Source organism: Protopterus annectens, chromosome 10.part0, assembly GCF_019279795.1.
Source record: "Protopterus annectens isolate FY-2018-M chromosome 10.part0, PAN1.0, whole genome shotgun sequence".
NCBI classification, from domain to species: Eukaryota; Metazoa; Chordata; order Ceratodontiformes; family Protopteridae; genus Protopterus; species Protopterus annectens.
The window spans coordinates 1,212,774,461-1,212,795,366 of NC_056744.1; the positions used below are offsets into that span (position 1 = coordinate 1,212,774,461).

Genomic DNA, 20,906 nt, shown 5'->3' on the forward strand with positions numbered 1-20,906 from the left:
AACATCCGCTTACTGCACTATCCATGGTCCTAGAGTCCTTATTAGGAGGATGGACGGGCACGGAAGGATCTGCAAGTTCCTTTTGGTGGCCGCAGCCACCACCATGGCATCAGCGGGGACACCCTTAGTAAGGAATTGTTTGTCACTCGGGGCAGTGATAAATTTTGAAGGCCTCCTAGGGACTGGCTCTACAGAGTCAGGAGCTGCCCACGCCTTCGTGCAATCACCTGCATAAGGGGTCGAAGGCGGAGACACCCAGGAGGTGGAGGGCCGAGATCCAAACGCCTCTAGGTATACTGACTCATCCTCAGAGGGATTGTTGGTGGGCCAGTTTCCCTCTGTTTCAGAAGTTCTAGGATGTCTGAGAAGGAGACATCCTCAGAGGGGATCTAGGGATCCCTCTGACTCATCAAAGTCAGTATCAGTGACAGACTCGGGGAGTCTACATGCTTCCTCTTACAAGTCCTCTTCCTAGGAGGATCTCCCGAAACATCAGGAGAATCCTCGGAAGAGGGGAAATTCCCAATGGGGAAACCTGAGGCGGAGGATCTCTGGGTCCTGTAGCAAGAGAAGTGGCAGAGATGTCAACAGGTACTATAGAGGGAGGAGCTACGGGAACAGACTGCTGACTGATACCAGTGGCCAGTACACTCTTCATCACCTCGAATGCTCCCCTCCCAGGCAGGTCCGAGAGAACCCGCTCAAGAGCTAGGAACTCCAGGGACCACCGAAGGGAAGTCTCGAGGCAGATGTCGGAGCCGAGCTCACCAAGGCCGAGGCTCCAAGGGGAAGAGCGGGTTCGGACAAGGGTCCGATGCCACTCACCTCGGAGGAGACCATGGAAGCCCGACCACCGAATCCCTCTAAGGAAGGTCTCAAGAGGAGATAAGAGTAGAGGCTGAAGGAACAGAAGGGGTATCCGTCCTCCAGCCGTAGCAGTAACCATTCCGAAGACTCCAACTCCAAGCTCTGGGGTAGAGTTGAAGGAGGAACTGTAACGGGGTGTGGACCAACAGTCGTCTGTTGAGACGGACTGTGTAACATTTGGGCCAGTACCTGTGACTTGAGTAATCTACTGACCACTCTCTCTAGGTCATGATCTGACAACCTGGATGACCTTGAAGATCGGCTCCGATGGCTCCGTTCGATAGAAGAGGTGAAGCCGGGCGAAAGTATTGGCTCCAAGGAAGGAGACCTCCACCTCTTCCTGGAATGACCCATCGGAGCCGATACTATAGATCCTGTCGGAGCCGACTTCGGAGCCGACAGGAAGTTCGATGTATCGGCTCCAGCCGAGCCGATACAGCCACCAAAGTAACGGTGTCGGAGCCGATCGAGCCGACACCGATGCCTGTGCCACATGGGTGTCGGAACCGATCGGAGCCGACATCGAAGTGGTCAATACAGATTCGGCACCGATAGCCATCGGTGCCGGCTGTCAAGCCAGAATCGGCTCCAGCCGAGCCGATCTCGACTCAATGCAGTCGGAGCCGAGGCCGCAGGCTTAGATACAGAAGCCTGGGCCTTGGAAGGTTTTGATGATTTTGGTGGAGCCGACTTAGCCGGAGAGCCCTCCGGCAAGAAGGCCCCTAAGAATCAGCTTATTCCGTCTCTCCTGCAGGACTCTCTGGCTGAAGGAGTGACAAATAGCACAGGAGTCCTGCAGGTGAAGAGGGCCCAGACAATACAGGCAAGAAGTGTGACCGTCTGTCAGAGACATCTTCTGACAGCACGAGTCACACTTCTTAAAACCTGAGACCCTCTCCTTTGACATGGTGCTGAAAAACACACACACACACACCAGTCAAAATTAACTTAAATAAAATACCAAAAGGTATTCTATAAAAAACCAACACACACACCCTAACAGGGGATGGGATAGGGAAAGATTGACTAACAAAAATTAAAAGAGACAGGGAATTTCTGTCAGAAAAGGTACAAAATAAACTTAAAACTATCAATAAAAGGTTTTTTAACTAAAAGGGGCTTAAATCTCACAAAAGTGAACAACTTACCAGGAGCTGGTAAAAGAAGACCTCCTAAGCGGCAAACGAGATCTGGGTACTTACCGCCTTGCATCATGGGATATGGGGCTGCCTCGAGCTGGTAAAAGTGACTCTCGAGCTTAGCAAGTGCCGAGTCGGAGCCGAGGGATCGGCTCCGAACCCATCAAGCAAGAATGAAGGCGAGATTGGCAACTTAACATCTTATGTTTCCTCTCATTAAGGACTCTAATACTGAAGGCATGGCAAAAGGTACAGGGTTCTTGTAAATGAGCCTCACCCAGGCAGTACACACAACTAGTGTGACTGTCAGTTAAAGACATTTTCTGTGAACATTTGTCACATTTCTTGAAGCCCGAAGGGCAGTGTTCCTTATGGTCACTGTCTTTTTCTTTGGACATACTGAGAAGAAAAACAAGGCTAACAACACCAATATCAATAACAACAACTATAACTAACAGTAAAGTTATGAAGAGAAGAATTTTTTTTTTTTTTTTTAGGGAAGAAGGGCTAACACACAGGGAGGAAAGGCCCTCTTATTTAAACGGACAACTACGGCCCTCTAACTAAAACGGGACGTACAATCCTAAAATTTTGAGGAATAGGGGATCAAGCACTCAAACAACAAACACACAGGTAGCACTAATAACTATTTAAAGGTAAAAGATGGGAAAAAGGACAAGAAAAATAGCAAAATGCATCAAAAATGTTTTACTTAGCCAACGAGCCAGTAATGACACAACCTTGAAGCTTTCACGGCAAACGAGATCTGGGGGAATTGCCGTGAGGCACCATGGGATAGGGGTTAGCCTCGAGCCAGTAAAAGCTCTCGAGTTCTAATATTAGCCGTGTCAGAGCTGAAAATCGGCTCCAAACCCATCCAGCAAGAATTGCGGCGAGATAGGACTACATAACATTAATCTGTTTTGACACAGGTTGTCCCATTTTACCTTCACAAAAAATAAACAAATGATCTGAACATTTGAGAGATATAGTTCTGTCAAGATAGTACCTGAGTTGTCTGTGGACATCCAGGGTATGGAGTATGATCCTTCCCTCATTTTAGATTCAGTAAAGAAAACAGGAGATGTATACTTTGGCTTAAAGTAAACTTGGATACCACTTTAGGCATAAAAGAAGGATTATATGTCAAAGAAACTCTGTCCTAATGGAAAATGAGACAGGGTTGACTCAAAAAAGAGCTTGCAACTCAGATACCCTTCTTAGTGAGGTCAAAGCAATCAGTAAAACTGATTTCCATGTTATGAACATCAAGTAATTCAGATCAGCTGGTTCAAATGGAGCAAGAGATAGCTTTTCCAACACAAAATTAAGATCTCAAGAGGGGGCTACCGGTTAACTTGTCATCCTTTCACGCAAAACTTTAAAGAACATTTTGACATGAAACTGCCTTGAAAGAGAATCTACTGGCAGACATGCTGAAATGGCTGATAAATGAACCTTGACAGTGGGATAAGAAAGGCTCTAGGATAGTAACTCATACAAATATTGTAAAAACAGAGAACAATAGACCTGAATGAGTGCTAGTTATGTTGTTGACTGCATCTACAAAACCTTTTCCATTCACTAATATATGGTTTTATAGTAGCAGACTTTCTTGCCTCCATTAGCACCTGCTGCACTTCCCTAGTAAACAAGTGCTTAAAAGGAATTAACACCTTTTCATCCAGGCAGTCAATTGAAAATGATTAAGTGCAACAATCACCCCTGTTTTTGTGTGAGTAGATCCAGTCTGTGGGAAAGCTTGTCTTAATTGTCCCTGGCCATTTCCAAAAGAAGGATCATAGGCAGTTACTATGCTATTGGCCTTGAGGCCCTTAAAAGCCTAGCCAAGAGTTTAGCCCATGTTTAGACAAATCAGCACACGATGCCCCTGTCCAGCAGGGCACGGGTGGAATTCCAGGGGTATATTGTCTGTTTCCCATCCAGTTACCCAGGTTGTGCTTAAAAAGGGGTAAAGGGATACTCTGCTTGATGTGGAGAGGGAGTCTATTCCATAGATGGAGGAGACTCTGGGACACAACTCTGTCCTGCCAACAAATCTTGTTGATGTCACAGACTAGGTTGAGGCCAGCGTCCGGGTTACTTGAGTGGAGCTTGACTTGTGGATATGCAGCAGTCCCATCAAGGTGGGGTCCGTGATCGCCTTGCATGCCAGACAGAGGTCACCTCTGAGGAGTCTGTATGAAACTGAGTAGAGGGAAAGGGCTTTTAGCCTATCTGTGTATGGTAAAAGTTTGAGGCCCTGGATTCTCCTGGTGAGGAACCTCTTTGGTCTCTCCAGCTGCTGCATGTGCTTTGCGAGGTACATGCCGAAAGGGGCGTTGTACTCAATAATGGGCCTTATAAGGGAAAAATACAGGGATGTTATGACCTCCTTGTCCCTGGATGAGATACCTTTACTTATGAGGTGGGCCATGTAGAAGGCATTCCGTACAATGGAAGCAACATGGTGGTCAAAAGTCAGGTTGCTATCAACCTGGGTGCCCAAATACCTCACAATTGTTTGCGTGCTTAGGACATCGTTATTAATGTGATAATTTGTGGGGATTCACTCTCCCCAAAGGGGATGATGATGCCTTTTTTGGTATTCAGCTTGAGGCCATGTTTCTGGCACCAGTCATTTGTCTGAGTGAGACCCTCCTGGAGGATGTCCACATCACTAGGGGAACTGATGACAGCACCCAGCTTGCAGTCAACTGCAAACTTGGTCAGCCATACCCACTGGCTTTGGCCTGCACCTCAGAAAAGTATATCCCAAATAACAGAGACCCCAAGACCAAACCCTGGGGTACACCGCTTGTTACGGGTCTACTGCTTGAGGTGGCTTCCCCTATTTTGACTATGTGGGTTCTATCAGTGAGCCAGTTTGCTACCCATCTGGTAACATATGGATTGATCCATAGTTGAGAGAGTTTATCTATTACGCCCGAGTGGGTAATGGTGTCAAAAGCTTTGGCCAGGTCAAGGTAGGCGATGTGCACAGTCTTCCCCTTGTCCATGGCTTTGGTGACTGTCATAAAGAAGTCAAAAAATTTAGCAGACATGATCTCCCCTTGACGAAGCCAAACTGTGTTGGATCAAGTGTTTGGATGTTGCCAATGTCCTTGTTAATGAGGTCCATGATAATTCGTTCCATGGCCTTGTAGATCAGGCTAGTTAGGCTGATGAGTCTATAATTTCCTGGGTCAGTGGACGCTCCACCTTTGTGTAAAGGGATGACAGTGGCTGTCCTCCACTCAGCTGGGATGAAGCCAGTACTCAGGCTTTGGTTGAATAGGGTGCCTGTTGGTGCTGCAAGTTCCTGCCTGAGTTCACTTAGGATGCAGCCTAGGATGCAGCCTGTGATGTTATCGGGTCCTATGGAGGCTGTATTTTTGCCTTTGTGAGAGCAGTGATGACCTGTTTAGATACAAGGGGAAGGGGGCAGGTACTGGGGATGTCCTGATTTACTGATGAGGGGACAGAGGGGTAAAGATTTCATTGAATCTGTCAGCCAGCCAGTTTGCTATATCTACAGGATTTGTATATGTGGTGTCCTTGACCACCAATTCTGAACAGATCTGGGTGCTTCCTTTGAGGCTGCAGACATATGTGAAGAAGGCCTTATGACTGTCTCTAGTAGAGGTGGCCAATTTGGACTCGAAGTTTGCTTTGGAGGATTTCACTAGTGCTCTTATTTGCTTGTTCAGGCTAAGGAGACATTGCATCCAATTGGGCACCTGCTTCTTCTTGTTCTAGGACGGCCTTTTTTTATTCCTTTAAGTTACAGAGTTTATTTCCTGCAGATGTCCACCAGACAGGTTTACTTTTCCTTGCGGAGGATGATTTAGTCTTGTTCGGTATTCCTGATTCCATGCATCTATATAAATGCTCGTATAGTGCTTTGGTGCCAGTTCCTACAGGGAGGAGGGGGCTGTGAAGCTGTTTATACCATCCCTCAGGAGGCTGTAATCAGCTTTGGAGAAGTTTTTATGTAGCTAGAGGGAGGATGGGGGAGATGGTGACTTCGAAAGTGACCGCTTTGTAGGGAGAACTACAGTTGCCTAGCCCAGAAGGGAGTTACCACAATGAACTTGCAGGATTCCTTTTGAATCTTCAAAGGTACCCGGGATATTACTGGAAAAGGTAGAAAAGCATACAGAAACATTCCTGTCCAAAAAGAAGAAAAAAGGATCTATCTTCCAGACATTCTTGCATAGAGTCTGCAACAGAATTTTGCCAGTTGATTGTTCAAAGAAGAGGCAAAAGATCTACTTGCAGAACTCCCTACAGATGGAGCAAATGTTGGAAGACCTCCTGATCTAGTTTCCATTCGAGATGGTCTGCCCTGGTCCTACTCAGCTTCTCTGCCCCACAATTTTGCTCTCACAGAATGTAGGATGCCTAGGGAGTGAGATTGTGCTGTGAATCTATATCCCAAGATAATATGGCTAGTCTGCAGAGGGGGGTACAACCTAGTTCTCCTTGCCTGTTGACGTACTGCATGAGTGTGTTATTGTCTGAAACCAAAAAGCGAGCCACACAAATCTGGAGTTCATTCACTTTGTATTTAAATGCATCCGATACCTTGGCATTTCACCTTCAAGGATGAATTGCAAACAAAAGAAACTTCATTTTATACATGATTGCCTCAGCTGATAGGTTAGAAAATTACATTCATAATTATTTTGAACCCTGTTTGGAATACATCCAACCTTAAAGCACATAAATTTCATACAACGCATTCAAAATACATTAAATATTAAAGTACATATAATAATATAACACATAAATGATTTTATAAAATGTGTACAATGACTTTAATACAAAATTTACTGCAACAACTGGTATTTTAAAGTGCTTCATCAGTTCAACAATTTACATGAACCTGAATTAACGCAGTGACCCAGTGTGCCGTTCCCATATTGAATATTCAGATATTCAAATTCACTTCAAGATTTAAACCTTTAGGGAAAAGTATATTAAAATTAATAATCATTCTACTTTCTCACCTTAATAACTTCAGTCGGTACTTTTCCATTAACGGGGCAGCAGTCTTTCCGTTAACTGTACAGATTGTCTGCACTCTGATTCTAAAAAGAGATGCTGGCATATGTGCTTTGTGAAGAAAACATGCTTTACTACAGTTATTACTTTGGCAAGAAGACAACTTTTACAACACTTATTGCTGTTTTCCTTGAAGCAGGGTGTAGTTTTCCATTAAGGGGCCAGCAGCCCACATAATTTAATGGAATTTTTGGCAAAATTCTAAAACTGAGATCCGCGCATTGTGATTGTAAAAAGAGATGCAGACATACATACTTTGTGAAAAAAACTTCCTTTCCAGCAGTTATATGTTTAGGATAGTTATTGCTGTTTTCCTTGAAGCAGGGTGTAGTCTTCTGTTCAGTGGCCAGAAGAGCACATATTTTAATGGAATTTTTGGAATAATTGTGAAATTGAGATTCACGCTTTGCCAATAATTGTAACTTTTCCTTTCTGTGATCGCTGCTGTTTACTCTATTTTCTAAACATCCCTAACTGTGTTTTTAAGTTAAGGTAGCTTGTTGCCTCACAGCAAGAGGTTCTCCCGTTCGATTTTCGGCTGGAGTGCAGGGAGTGCCTTCTGTGTGCAGTCTGCGTGTCCTCCCCGCGGTTGGGTGAGCGTTCAAAAGACATGTGTAAACGGGCGTGCCTTCATTGAAGGTTGAATGTCGAGCTGGCACCTCAGCATTCGTGAAAATCTACTGCCAATCATTAGCGGACCGGAGTACCGCTGTGGCGACCCCTAACCAGGAAAGAATGAAAGACAACAACAGCTAGACCACGGGCAGTGCGTAAAACATATCTGTCGCTTGTTAGTATGACATTGGCTAAACAGCTGATTGGGATCATGGTGTGGGTGTACAGCGGCAACACAGCAAAATATGTATGGTTTTCTTTTCTGTTTTACGTGGTGGTACCTGCCCAACGTCACTGCGTTTTTATCTTCCTACAATTTCGTGGACCCGGGCAGTGGTTGTCAAACAAAAACAGTCCAGTATTTCATGGCAACTGCTGCTGCCCCATGAACGGTAAGACTGTTGCCCCATTAATGGAAAAGTACCAAATATACAATAAAAATACAGCTTTCATTACCACAAAACCATTAACGTGGTCAAGAAACCTGTTGCCCCGTTAACGGAAAAGTACACTTCAATCTAAAGTCACCTCCTCTCAACATGCAAGGTTGTCCCAATACACACAAAAAAAAAAACCTTGACCCCCCCCCCATGGACCATGTGAAAATGCTCAACAACTGGACTATTGATGTTTATACTTCTAATATCTCCCAAATGTTCTAAGATTCTGACCTTAACCATTCTTTTGGTCTGTCCACTGTACCACTTAATTTTCTCACACTCACAACCTGGAACGTACACCACCCCACAGGAGTATCTAAGTTCAATTTAATTGTAGCTCCTAAAAGAGTTTCTTTTATTTGTAATTCATCCTTGAAGGTGAAATGCCAAGGTACCAAATGCATTTAAATACAGAGTGAGTGAACTCCAGTTTTATGTGGCTCCCTTTTTGGTTTCAGACAATACCACATAAGGATCTATTTTTTTTTTCTCTGGAAGAAAATCTCTTTGAACTGAGGTGTCTATTTGACATCCCAGGAACACTATCTTTTGTGAGGGAGTCAGCAAAGACTTTTGACTGTTCTCTTGGAATCCCAGCTTGGGTAAGAGATCTCTTAGCCAAGACACAGATTACTGACACTTTGAGACAGACTCTGCAAAAAATAAGTAAGTCATCTAAATATAGAAAAATGTGGATACCATGTAGCCTGCAATGAGTTATAACAGGAGCTAGACACTTTGTGAACTCTCTTGGTGAGGTGGATAGTCCAATGGCTAATGTAGAGAATTGATAATGTGATCCAGACATACAAAACCTCAAGAAACATCTGAAGTCTGGGTGAATAGAGATATGATGATAAGCATCTTATAAGTCTAGTATTACCAGGAAACTTGAAAGAGGAAGAAAACAGGTTGTGAAGTGACATAATTTTGAATTAGGGCACTAGCATAAACAAGTTTAGGAAAAAAATGACACATAGCTAGTCTCAGACTATTTCGTTTCTTTGGCACTAGGAGCATCACTGAATAAAAACTCTTTCCCACTTGAGAAGGAGGAACTAATTTCATCAGTCCTTGGAACACTATGTGATGAAGAACAGGTAGAAAGAACACAGTCTAATTTCCAGAATGAGGAATGAACCCCCTAGAAAGTTGGAATATCCTCTCACTGCCTTTAGTAACCTTGATGAATGAAATCCAGAACCTATTTGTCTGAAGCCAAAGAGAAAAAATGTAAGGTCTTTTGTATAATCATTCAGACATATTGGACTGTTTTTGGTTTGGGAAGGATAAAGACTTATTTTTGGAACTCCCTTGCCATTCCTTTTTAAACGTCTGTTTACCTGGATTCCATTGAGATATTCTATTTTCTGCCAAAAGTGGAAGAGGAAAAAGAAAATCTCTTGGACAATTTGGAAAAGGAGAGATGAAAAACCTTAAGAGATTCTCTGGATCAGCTTGCCCTTTTCATCACACTTTTTCATCATCTCTGCAGCAGAGGGGGCCGAACACTAAATCTTTATCCAAGGGAGAATTTAAAATCTAATTTTTAACATCATCTGGAAAGTTCTGAGAATGCAGCCATGTAAAACACCTTAAAACAGTACCAATGATCATAGTCCTCGGAGTATCAACAGTGTCATACACACATTGCAAACAATGAGTAGTTTCTTGTGCAAAAGAAAAACAAAACTAAGTTATTTAAAGCAGATTTTTCCTCACAAGAAGAAACTGCAGAATAAACTTTAACATATGAGCCTGACAATTCAAAATTCTGAAAGTCAAAGTTGCAGAAGAATATACTTTTTCCCATACCTATCAATAATGTTCCCATCCTTATCAAAAAGAGTAGGACTGCAATTAACTAAGTGCTCTGCAGCAGTGGAGTCAACTAAGGCTGTATCTGCTGGTCAGATTTGGCAATACTGTATAAAAAAATTAAAAGACTAAGAAATGTGTATAAACCTTAGTCTATATATGTAAAATTGGTGTATTAAGAACTCTGTATGTATTACACTGTATCTATGTCCTATTGTAAATGTGGAGCTTTTCTCCCCGGGCCTCTGCTGAAAAAGGAACTGTATCCAGTTGGACCTTCTCAGTAAACAAATGCAAAATAAATAAGTAACTAAATAAATATTTGTATACATCCTATCTGCCTTTTAGGGGCAGCTGGCTGATTAACAGGGAAATTGCAGACAGTAACGCACACATCCTCTAAAGCTGACAGAACAGGATGTATGGGTGTAGGTCCTGAAAAATCCTTCTGTAACAACTTGTAGTATTTTCTGAGGGACTGAGAAACCTCAGAGTTCTTCCACTGAAAACACTGGCACATTCTAGCAACAGACTCAGAGAAAAAAAAACACAGGTTGAAGCAGAAACTGAACTGTCCTCTGAGTCTGAATCCATCCCTGCGTCTTTCTGTTCAGATTCAGAATTTTGAATATCTTTAGGAAAAGAGATATCCCTCTTTCGTTTACGAGAAACTACTTTACAAGAAGAATCAATAGCTTGAGTTAAACCCTGAGCCAGACCCAGTACACTACTCCAGTCTGAAGAAATTTGAGGATGAGTAGATACATACTTGGTTTTCTGTTTCTTTTTGACAGGAAAAATGGGGCCAACCATGCAACTAATGGCAACAACTCTTCCCCAAGGATGGGCCCACCATTCTAGCACAACAGGGAAACCTTTTCCCGCTCTCAGGACAGACAAGAATGTCTCTTGCTTGCCCATTGAGGGGACTCTGACTGCTGTAGTGGACGTAACCACTAGTTCATAGTGACTGTAAATGCTACACCAGAAGGATCCAGGGTAAAAGATAAGTGGTCTGATATACAATAAATGGCCACAGCAGATTCAGCCACCTCCACCTGTGGCAAATTACTGATGTGACAACGGCTGTTTGCTTAATGTTTTCTTTCTGTGTCTGAAAGAAGAAACAGCCGTGGGACTGGAAGTCTGTTTCATTGTCAAGGCAAAAATAAAGTCTCTTTCTCGAGGTAGACAAGCAGCAAATGTCGGTAAAACTACCAGTCCACAAAAGTTATCTTTTTTGACAGGAAAAAACACAATAAAAAACACTTTCAAGCACTATGCCACCCTCCACCACAGAAAATATGTTTTCATTTAGTTAACACTACCTTTAAACAGACAGAAAAAATGGTGCTCCATTTAAAAGTATGTTACACTCTCAATACAGTTCATTAAAACACAACACTCCTAGCTTTACATTAACTTTCCTGAAGAGGTCCAGCAAAGGAAATCACATGCCAACCATTGATCCTCAAATGCCTCAGAGAAGTGTACTGTTAGTGGCAGTAAAGCTCTGGAGGGCTTCACATCAAAACATCTCTTTTAGTCAGATCAGCTCAAGCTGCTTGACAGTTTGGCTGTGTGGAAGGTGCCTTGAAGCTCTAGAAGCTAGCTAGCTGTTATATCCTTGGCAGGATCTAAACCATATAACTAAGGTTACTGGAGCAGTGATCAATATGATTAACATTTTTTGTGCTAGGAGGTTGAGAGGTATTCAAATCAGCAATCCAAAGTTTATGCTGAATGTATACATACAATAGCATTAGACTTATAAATGAAAAATGTGATTATCACTTTGAGTTTTTTTAAGAAATGTGATAAAACAAAAAACACATATATGTATATTTGAAGCAGAAAAAGTCATTTTGGGAATGGCAGAACAATAACAGCATTACTAAAAGAACTGTAAGTACGAGAACAAACAATTATGTGGAAAATGGCTTTTAACATATATTTGCTTTTGAGAACACTTTAGGTCCATTAATATTTTTTTCAGACCCTCCCACCATAATTTATGCTTTTGGTGCTGGTGTTAATGGCAGGACTTAGCCCTTTTTTTCACATGCATGTTTTGATTATTTGACACCATACCTCTTGAGCAATCCTGGCACCTTCTTTCTCGGTCTCAAGGTTTGCAGCTGTTATCCAGTCCTGGACAGATTTCAGCACATGCTGTACATCATGACTAGATAAATAAAATGAATACATTATTTACATGTTTTCTGCAATGATGTATGAATTAAACATCTTGCTTTCTTTCAGGCAGAATGCCATAATAATAGGTAAAGAAAAAATTAAAACAGTATCTGCTTTGTAAAAGTTTTCTACATTTTCACTTAAAGTACACTCTCTGTAACATGAGTTTTCACCTATAAATATATAGTTGTGTATGTATAACTCTTGCTTTACTGCCATTTATTACATTCACAAAACAATTAATAGAACTTAATTTCTGCTTCTCCTTTACAGATCTAGTAAACTCACAGAGTCATCATACTTACAGTTGTACATTAGTATGCAGTGACTTCTATGCTGCAACGTTTTTATGCATGTCAGTCTTGAGAAGATCAACACTGCAAATACTATCAATATATGCCTAAATCTCTGAAACAACAATTATGCCAAGTTCTGCAACACAAGATTTTTAATCAGTTTTTCCTGAGCAGCTTTGCACCCTGACACAGACACACATCACTGCATATAGGGATAGGAATGAATTAGCTGAAGAGTAACATCTCATTGTTAGGCCATGTAGAAAGGTTCTTTACATAGTGAAACTTCTACCAATTGACAGCCTCCAATTTTCTGCTCATTTAGGTAGAAATTTGTGATAGGTTATTTTTTAAGTTTCTCTTAGGAAAATCAGTTTTACCATTAGTTCTACCTGTACTGTACAGTACTTTGCATGGCTGCTTTATACAGCTTGACTCCCTGGTTCACGTCCCATTTGGGAAAAAATCTGTATGGAGGTAGCATGCCTTGTTTACATCTGTACAGATTTTTGTCAGGGTCTCCAGTATCGTGTTATATCCCAAAGATATGCAAGTAGATGAATTTGTGTCATTCCATACGGTCTGCAACAGGGTATGAATTCAGTGTGTGTTGGGGAGTGGATGAGATTGGTGTTCTCTCCAGGAGTGGTATTTGCCTTATGCCTCTTGCTTGCCTGGATAGGCCCAGTTCCTTTTTCACTCTGTGTAGGATAAATTGGTCTTTAAAATGAATGAATGAACTCTACTAGTCAGCTTTTTGCCTTCATAGTACCCAAAATAGTTCACACAGTTACTGATGAAAATTTTAAATGTTAACAAAATAGCATTGTTTGAAATCAAACTTCTCTCTATTTGTAAATTAGGAAGACACTACAATGAAGTATGCTGGCACAGATGAAAGCAGTTATCACTGTAATAAAGGGCAGCTATATATCTTTTCATCTGTGCAGGCTTGTCTTTTTATTTTTTGATTCAATGTCCAGTACTTTCCTTCATTTCAGGTAGCAAGGATGTTTCTAAGGCTTTTTGATTTGTTCAGTAACAATACTACAGCTGAAAGGTAACTGGCCCTGCATTCCATCCATACATTAGGCTATTCATTTACATGGCTGTTGCTTTTCCATTGCCACCTGCTGCAGTCCCCTGCTGGTGACATCACTTAGTACTGAACTTCTCTTAACAGAGCTCATTGACTATAAAACATGGCAGGTTCCTTGTATGATACAACACTGAACTGACATTTTTTATCAATAATAATATAAAATGTTTTGATTAGCTGGTGTTCATTCCTGTATCCCACTTATAATATGCAACTTGGCATCAGTGATCTGACAGAGGTGGCACCAGGCAGTGCCAGGGAGATGACAGACAGAAGCTAGAATACAGGAATGAATGTAGCATTCTCATATAAGTGTTCATACCTTTAAACCTCTTAGCACAGGAATTCTAAACAAAGCAAAACATAATAGGGGAAAAGGCCCATAAGCAAGCAAAATGTTAAATATTGCTGTTGCAAACCTAGAAAATTTCTAAAATAACAGGTTTTGCATGAGCATGCATTTTCTGAAAGATATGAAGTCTGAAACTCAAATGTCTGTCATTATTATTGACTTCAGTCCTCAATGATCTGGCAGAAAATAATGAGGAACAGACCAAAAATATGCTGCAAAAATCTGGACATTCCATGAAATTCCAGACAGTTGAGACATATGTAAGTGTTACCTGTAACAGGAGCCAGCTATACACACAGAAAGGATAGGATGAGGGAGTATAATGATTTGCAACAGTGGTAAAGGGAGAAGGTCTTGAAACTGACAAGAAGATAAGGCAAGATTTGGTACAGAAACCAGCTCTGTATAAGGAACAGGCACCATCTGTCCCAGAAGGACAGCTTTTCTAAGTGCTAGGTTGAAAATGTGCACCTCAAAAATTGCAACTTTAAACTAAGATGGAAGAGAGGGAAGGAAAGTGACAGAAGCAGAAGGCTGGTAGTTGCTTAGGCAACAAAAACAGAGGGAGAACTTAGCAGGTTAATAGACATAGCTAACTCAAAGCATATGGGTATTCCTACACTGCAATGCATGAAATCTGGGTAGAAAGATGGGGGAAGCTGCAAGGAATGATGCAAGATGGTAGTATGGTCATGGGCCAGTGGCAACGGAGTGTGGGACATGGAGTTGCCTGAATATCAGTTGCTCAATGATGATAGGGACGGGACAGATGAGGTGAAACAAAAAACTTCATAAAGGAAGGTACCAAATTTGACGTCAAAGAAATGGAAGAACACCAATGATGGGGAAAAGCAGCAGCCAAGGTAAAAAGCTACATTAAATGCCTTAGTGATTTAGACAGTAATGAGGTAGAGATGGTGAAATGATACAATGTATCTTCTTCCAGAGAAAACTAGTGATGATGAGAGACTAATGGAGTACATAAAGGAGTGGAGAAGGAAGATGACTGTAGTACTTCTAAGGGGCAGTGATCTGCCAGAAGCAAATTGGAAGAGTCTAAACATCAAGGTAGAGAGATAAAGAGAGAGAGAGAAAAGCTAACTGAGGCCTTGGACCATGGGGATATAGGAACTGGTGCAGGACAGTTCCAGAAAGTTTAAAAGTGTTGACATGGTCCTACCTAGTGCCCAGAGTGCCATGGGTATCCAAGTTAAGGTACTGTTAACCAATAGTAATCAAGTTAACCTATGGTTTAAAGTATGATGGAAGAATAAGCATACAAACAGAAAAAAATAATGGTGTGAGTTTTAGAATTGGGGATAATGCTATATTGGAGGAAATGACCAAGGATGGTTTAGGAAACTGAGAGCAAACTTGAGGAAGTAAACACACCTTACTGGGAATAGGCTAGGGATGGAATACTCAGGCATATGGACAAGGGTACAAACAAGAGGGAAACAAACAGAAATGCTAAAAGACAAGAAGGCCAATGTGGCTTGTATTGTACAAATATGAAGCTAACAATTATGGCAAAAGATAAGGCCTACAAGAGATGGAATGAAAGGAAAGCAAATGAAAGGGTGGCGGAAGTATAGTACAAGACAAACAAGATGGTTAGAGCAACAAAGTTGAAAACTGAGAGTTAGCAGAAGAAATAAGAAAGGAAACAGGCTCTTTAGGTACATATTAGAAGAAAGGAGGAAATGAGACAATACTACCCAGGCAGAGCAAAGATGAGATGGAAATCACAGAAGTACTAAATAAATATTTTGCTTTAGTATTCACAAAGGAAACCAAGATTTTATGCTGGGAGAAAATCTGCGAAGAATGAAGAAAACAGGTACAAAACAAATGGAGATGAGACAGGGAAGAGGTACAGAGGGAACCTGCTGCCCTTACGGAGGATAAAGCACAAAGTGGCTGTATCCCAGGGTCTACAGAAATCTGGGCAGTGTGCTTGCAGACTCCTTAACAAAGATTTTCAACAAAGCACTGGCTAATGCAGAAGTGCCACAGGACTTGAAGACAGCAAGTGCTGTATCTTTGTACAAAGGAGTGGCATAATAAATAAGGGTTACTATAGAACTGTTAGCTTAACAATACTGACATGAAAGTCATTGACAGAATTCCTGTGGAACGTTTGTAGCATATGTAGAAGAGAAAGATCTCCAGAAGAGTGGCCAGAAGGCACTTGTTCAAACCTGATTCAGTTTTATGACTGGGTTGCAGATGATCTTGACAGAGTAGTACCTGTGGAGATAGTCCACCTGAACTTCAAAACGGAATCTGACTTAACCCCACACATGAGGCAAATAGGACCACTGGAGGAGTTGTGCTAGGGAAGACTGAGGAATGGGACTGCTGTATGTTTGAAGGGAAACGGCTGTAGTGAGATGGAAGTTAAAGTGTCTGTTGGAGTACTACAGGAATCTGTCCTGTGTCCAGGACTTTTCAGTGTTTGCCTCAGACATATGTTTATGTTTAGCACTAGGCTAACTACCCTTGTGGGCCATTTCAAGCCTAGCCAATTACCCCATGTGAGAATCAAACCCTGCACCTTGTGTTCATAAGGTAAACACCTTAACCATTATGCCATCCTCCCACAATCTGAGGGAACAGAGAACAGGATAACCTACAAATGTAAAAGCAACAGGGGAAGACTGAGAGTAGAATCTAGGGATGGATATGGAAAGGCTGAGCATATGGTCAGAAAGATGGAGGTTGACATTTGATGCAATAAAATAAAAACTTAGCCCATAATAATCATGGGTGAAGTGTCAGTTGAGGTAGTGGAAATGACAGAAACAAAGCATGAAAAGCATAAGGGAGTGTTGATTACACATGAACTGGACCACCAAGAGGGAAGTGAAGGGACAGTCATCATCATCATCATCCCCCTTTTCCCATTTTACATGGGGTCGGGGTATCGTATTAACTGTCGCCAACTCTCTTGATTCAGTGCCACTCTCCTGCCTTCTTCAACACTCATGCCTGACTGTTGCAGATCTTCTTTCACACAATCCATCCACCTCTTTGCTGGACACCCTCGCTTCCTCTTACCTTCTTCCTGTCTGTCACAAATCTCCCTCACCAGATTGTCTTCTGCTTTTCTACACATGTGCCCATACCATCGTAATCTGTTTTCTTTGATCTTTTCTGCAATTGGAGCTACTTTGGCTTCTGCTCTTATGTCCTCATTTCTTCACCTGCCCTGCATCCTACCACCTTTCTCAGGCACTTCATTTCCATCACCTCTAGCTTCTTCAACTGTTCTGCCTTTACTGCCCAGGTTTCTGTACCATGCAGTAGTACTGGTCGCACCACTGTCTTGTACACCTTACTTTTCAGCTTCTTTGGCATTCTTCTGTCATATACTACACCTGATACTCTATGTCAGTTGGCTGCAGCCCCTCTGATTCTAGCTTTGACCTCTTCATTCAGACTACCCTTCTCCTCAATCACCCCTCCCAGATACTTGAAGCTGTTTACCTGTTCCACTATCTTCCCATCTATCTCTATTCTCAGCTTCTTCTGATTTCCTCAATCTGCTGCCATTACCACTGTCTTATCTGTGCTTAGTTTCATCCCATGTGCCTTCAAATTTGCATTCCATTCTCCTATCCTTTGCTGAAGTTCTAGATCAGAGTCGGACTGTACTGCCACATCGTCTGCATACAGCAGCTTTGTTGCTCTGACCCCTCCAACCCGTTTGCTGATGTAGTTCATTACCAGTATGAACAGCAGTGGGCTCAGAGCTGAACCCTGGTGTACACCCACTCCCACTGGGAACCCCTCAGTGAGACCAAACACTGTTCGTACTTGAGTCACTAGGTCCTTGTACATAGCCTGTACTAATTCTACCAATGTTTCTGGGACTTCAAACCACCGCAGTACTGCCCAGATCAGCTTTCTTGGGACCTTGTCATATGCTTTCTCTAAGTCTAGGAAAGCCCAGTTTGACTCTCTCCTCTTCTCTAGTTTCTTTTCAAGTATCTGTCTCAATGCAAACATCGGGTCAATTGTGCTGCATCCTGATCTGAATCCGAACTGTTCATCTCCCATCTTACATTCTACTGTTCTGCGTATCCGTTTATCAATCACCCTCTCCAGAACTTTCATGCAATGTGGTAGGAGTTTGATGCCTCTGTACTGTCCACAGTTGTGGATGTCCCCTTTCTCTCCACACTGCAATTAGTACCCTCAGGAGCCATTTCTCCCCTAGCTCACCCAGCATCTTTATCATATCTGCTGTGACCTCATCAGAGCCTGCTGCTTTCCCTGACTTCATTTTCCTTAGTGCTGCTCTTACTTCTTCTAAGCTGGGCTCCTCTTCTACTCTCATTGTTGGCTGTTTCTGGGGCAGTACCGCTTCTGTGGGGGTTTCTTCATTCAGAAGCTGCTGGAAATACTCCTTCCATCTGCCTTTGATGTCCTGTGGGCTGGTAAGCAGGTTGTTGCTGGAATCCCTTATGAAGGGTGTCTGACTATCTTCTTTATCTTTCTGTCTTTGCCTTGCAACCTGGTATAGTTTCTTTGTGCCCCTTGCTGAGTCACTTTCCAGATGCTGATAGAGTGCCTCTGATGCCCTATTCTTTGCTATTGCAACTTCTTTCTTAGTTTCTTTGTTAGCCAACCAGTAGTACTTCCTAGCTTGGTCAGTCTTTTCAATCTCCCACTTCTTCTTGCACTCCTTCTTTCTTTTGATTACTTCCTGCACTTCTGCATTCCACCACCAGCTTTCCTTATGTACCTTATTTCCATACCTGGCTTGGCCACATATCTTTTCTGTAGTCCTAACACATGATGTTTTTAGGCGCTGCCACTCTTCTTCAACTCCACCTATTTCCTCCTCTTCTTGGGGTGCTAGAGCCCTGAGTAATTCCTTGAACTGCTGTGCTTTCTCTCCAGTCAACTTCCAGGTCTTCAGCCTGGTCTCTGTTGACCTTAGAGCCTTCTCTGACCACTGCTTGCAGCTGATTGTGGCAACTGCTGGTTTATGCTGTGAACCGACTGTGTAGGGACAGTGGCAGAGCAAATAGTATGTTCAGGTGGTGTATCACTAAGGTGGGGGTGGGATTCAAGAAGCTAACAAGTAAATCTTGCAGAACCCTGTTCAGAGACTACTTCTGCATACTGTAAAAGGTTCTGTACACCACATAAAGAAAGGAACATCAAGCTGTTAGAAGGAATCTGCAAGAAACACCAAAAACTCCATGGGATGGATCCAGAGGAATATGACTTTACAGCCACAGAAGCTTGAACTCTTCTTATTTGAAACCAGACCTTGGAACATTAATATACAAGATAATTTCAGAAAGAGATCTTAAGAACTCAATATGAACAAGAAGAACAAACAGGGAAGGAGGATACACAGGGGCTAACTACTCACTGCATCTCTGAAAGTACTCTCTCACAGAGAAAGTTAGGAAGTCATAGAATTAATTACAAAAATGGGTGGTGCAGACAGGAATTCAAAATCGCATAGGACAAACATAAAAAGGGGAAGAAAGGGCTGGAAGGGACTTAGAATGTTAAATGCACTTAAAGGGCAAACTAGATAGGCTTATTGTCTTCTGCCATAAAGCAAATTTAATGTTATGAAGCAGCACTTTGTCGCAATCTTTAAATACCTCTCCTCATAATCAACAGCATGTGATTTTTCCAGATTTTATTTAATTTCCCACAAAGTACTCAATAAGAAGCAAGACTTAGTAATGTGAGAAATTCTATGCAGATTCTTACATTAGACATGGCTTAGCATTGAACTACACACAGAAATGGAATCAGTTTGACTGTGGCACTCAAAGAAACTTCAAGGCAATTGCATTTTGTGACCATTTACACATTGGTAGTATTAATAATTTAGGCAATACCTTATTTCTCTAGCAGGGCTAGGCCAAACAAGTCTAGAGTGTATTTGTGGATGCCCATACAATCATCTAGGTTCCATTTTGAAGGATGATAGTGTAACACTGCTTAATCTGCACGTGAAATCTGTTCCAGAGGTGAGAGAGACAGTGAGTAATGTATCTGTCTCTGTATCGAGTTTTATTTATTTGCTGGTGATGCTTTTGGTCCCTGGTCCTGGTATATTTGACTTGTAGAGATACAAGACATCCAGGAAACCTGGGTCTCTAATGGCAAGGAAGGCAATGCAGTGATCCCCCCTCAAGAGTCTTTAAGATACTGAATAAAGGGGCAGTGCTTCCAGTCTTTTTTTTGTTAGCTCAGGATTTTTAAGCCTTTTATTTTCTTAGTTAGGGATCTCTGGGCTTTTTCTAGTTATTTGATATGTCTAGTGAGGTGCATCCCAGAGGAGGCATTGTACTTAGCAATTTGCCTAATCAAAGCTGAATAAAAAGGAATAATGGCTTCTTTAGAGCTAAATATCCCTCTGGCAATTAGCTGTGCTATGTAAAAAACATTTCTCACTACTGTTATCACATGATGACTGAAAGAGAGAGACCATTACAAACCTTTGATCCATGGTGCTTAACAGCAATTTCATTTTGAAGTGTTATGACGTATGCTTAGTGGTGGTGTGGGGGTGGGGGGGCTTTGTGGACTTTGGAATGAGGTTTCTGGATTTATTTGCTAATATATTAACAACAAAGCTATGATTGGCTCAGTTCAACCTTGTGCATGGCCCAAACCACGCAAAACAAAACCATAAAGACTCAGTCAGCATCAAAGGTACAAAATGTGTTTATTCAGAAGCCCAAGTGAAAAAGGTAAATGCAGATCAGTTCTGCTTATCTAAGAGAGTCTCATGTGTGCAAGGAAAACAAAATGCTCCAATAATTCTTATATAACATCCAAAAACTAATTCAGTTGTGCACGAGCTTACCATGGCTGTAGATGTTCAAACACACCACTGTTGCAGTAATGTTGACATACTGGATGTATTCTGTCAACGATACCATATGACTAGCCACTATATGAAAGCTTAGCCACTCCTTCCACAAGCACTGCATGCCCAGCCTTCCTAGGCATGAGGACTACATGCTAGTACTTAAA

At 42.0% G+C, this 20,906-nt stretch overlaps 1 protein-coding gene across 1 annotated transcript in view; it reads right to left on the minus strand.

Moving 5' to 3' along the window:
- Positions 1-20,906, minus strand: part of AXDND1 (axonemal dynein light chain domain containing 1) — a 2,684,234-nt gene that overhangs the window by 683,285 nt on the left and 1,980,043 nt on the right. The window contains exon 18 of the mRNA XM_044085955.1: positions 12,038-12,131. Coding sequence (XP_043941890.1) covers positions 12,038-12,131 — 94 coding nt within the window. The remainder of the gene's footprint in view (positions 1-12,037; positions 12,132-20,906) is intronic.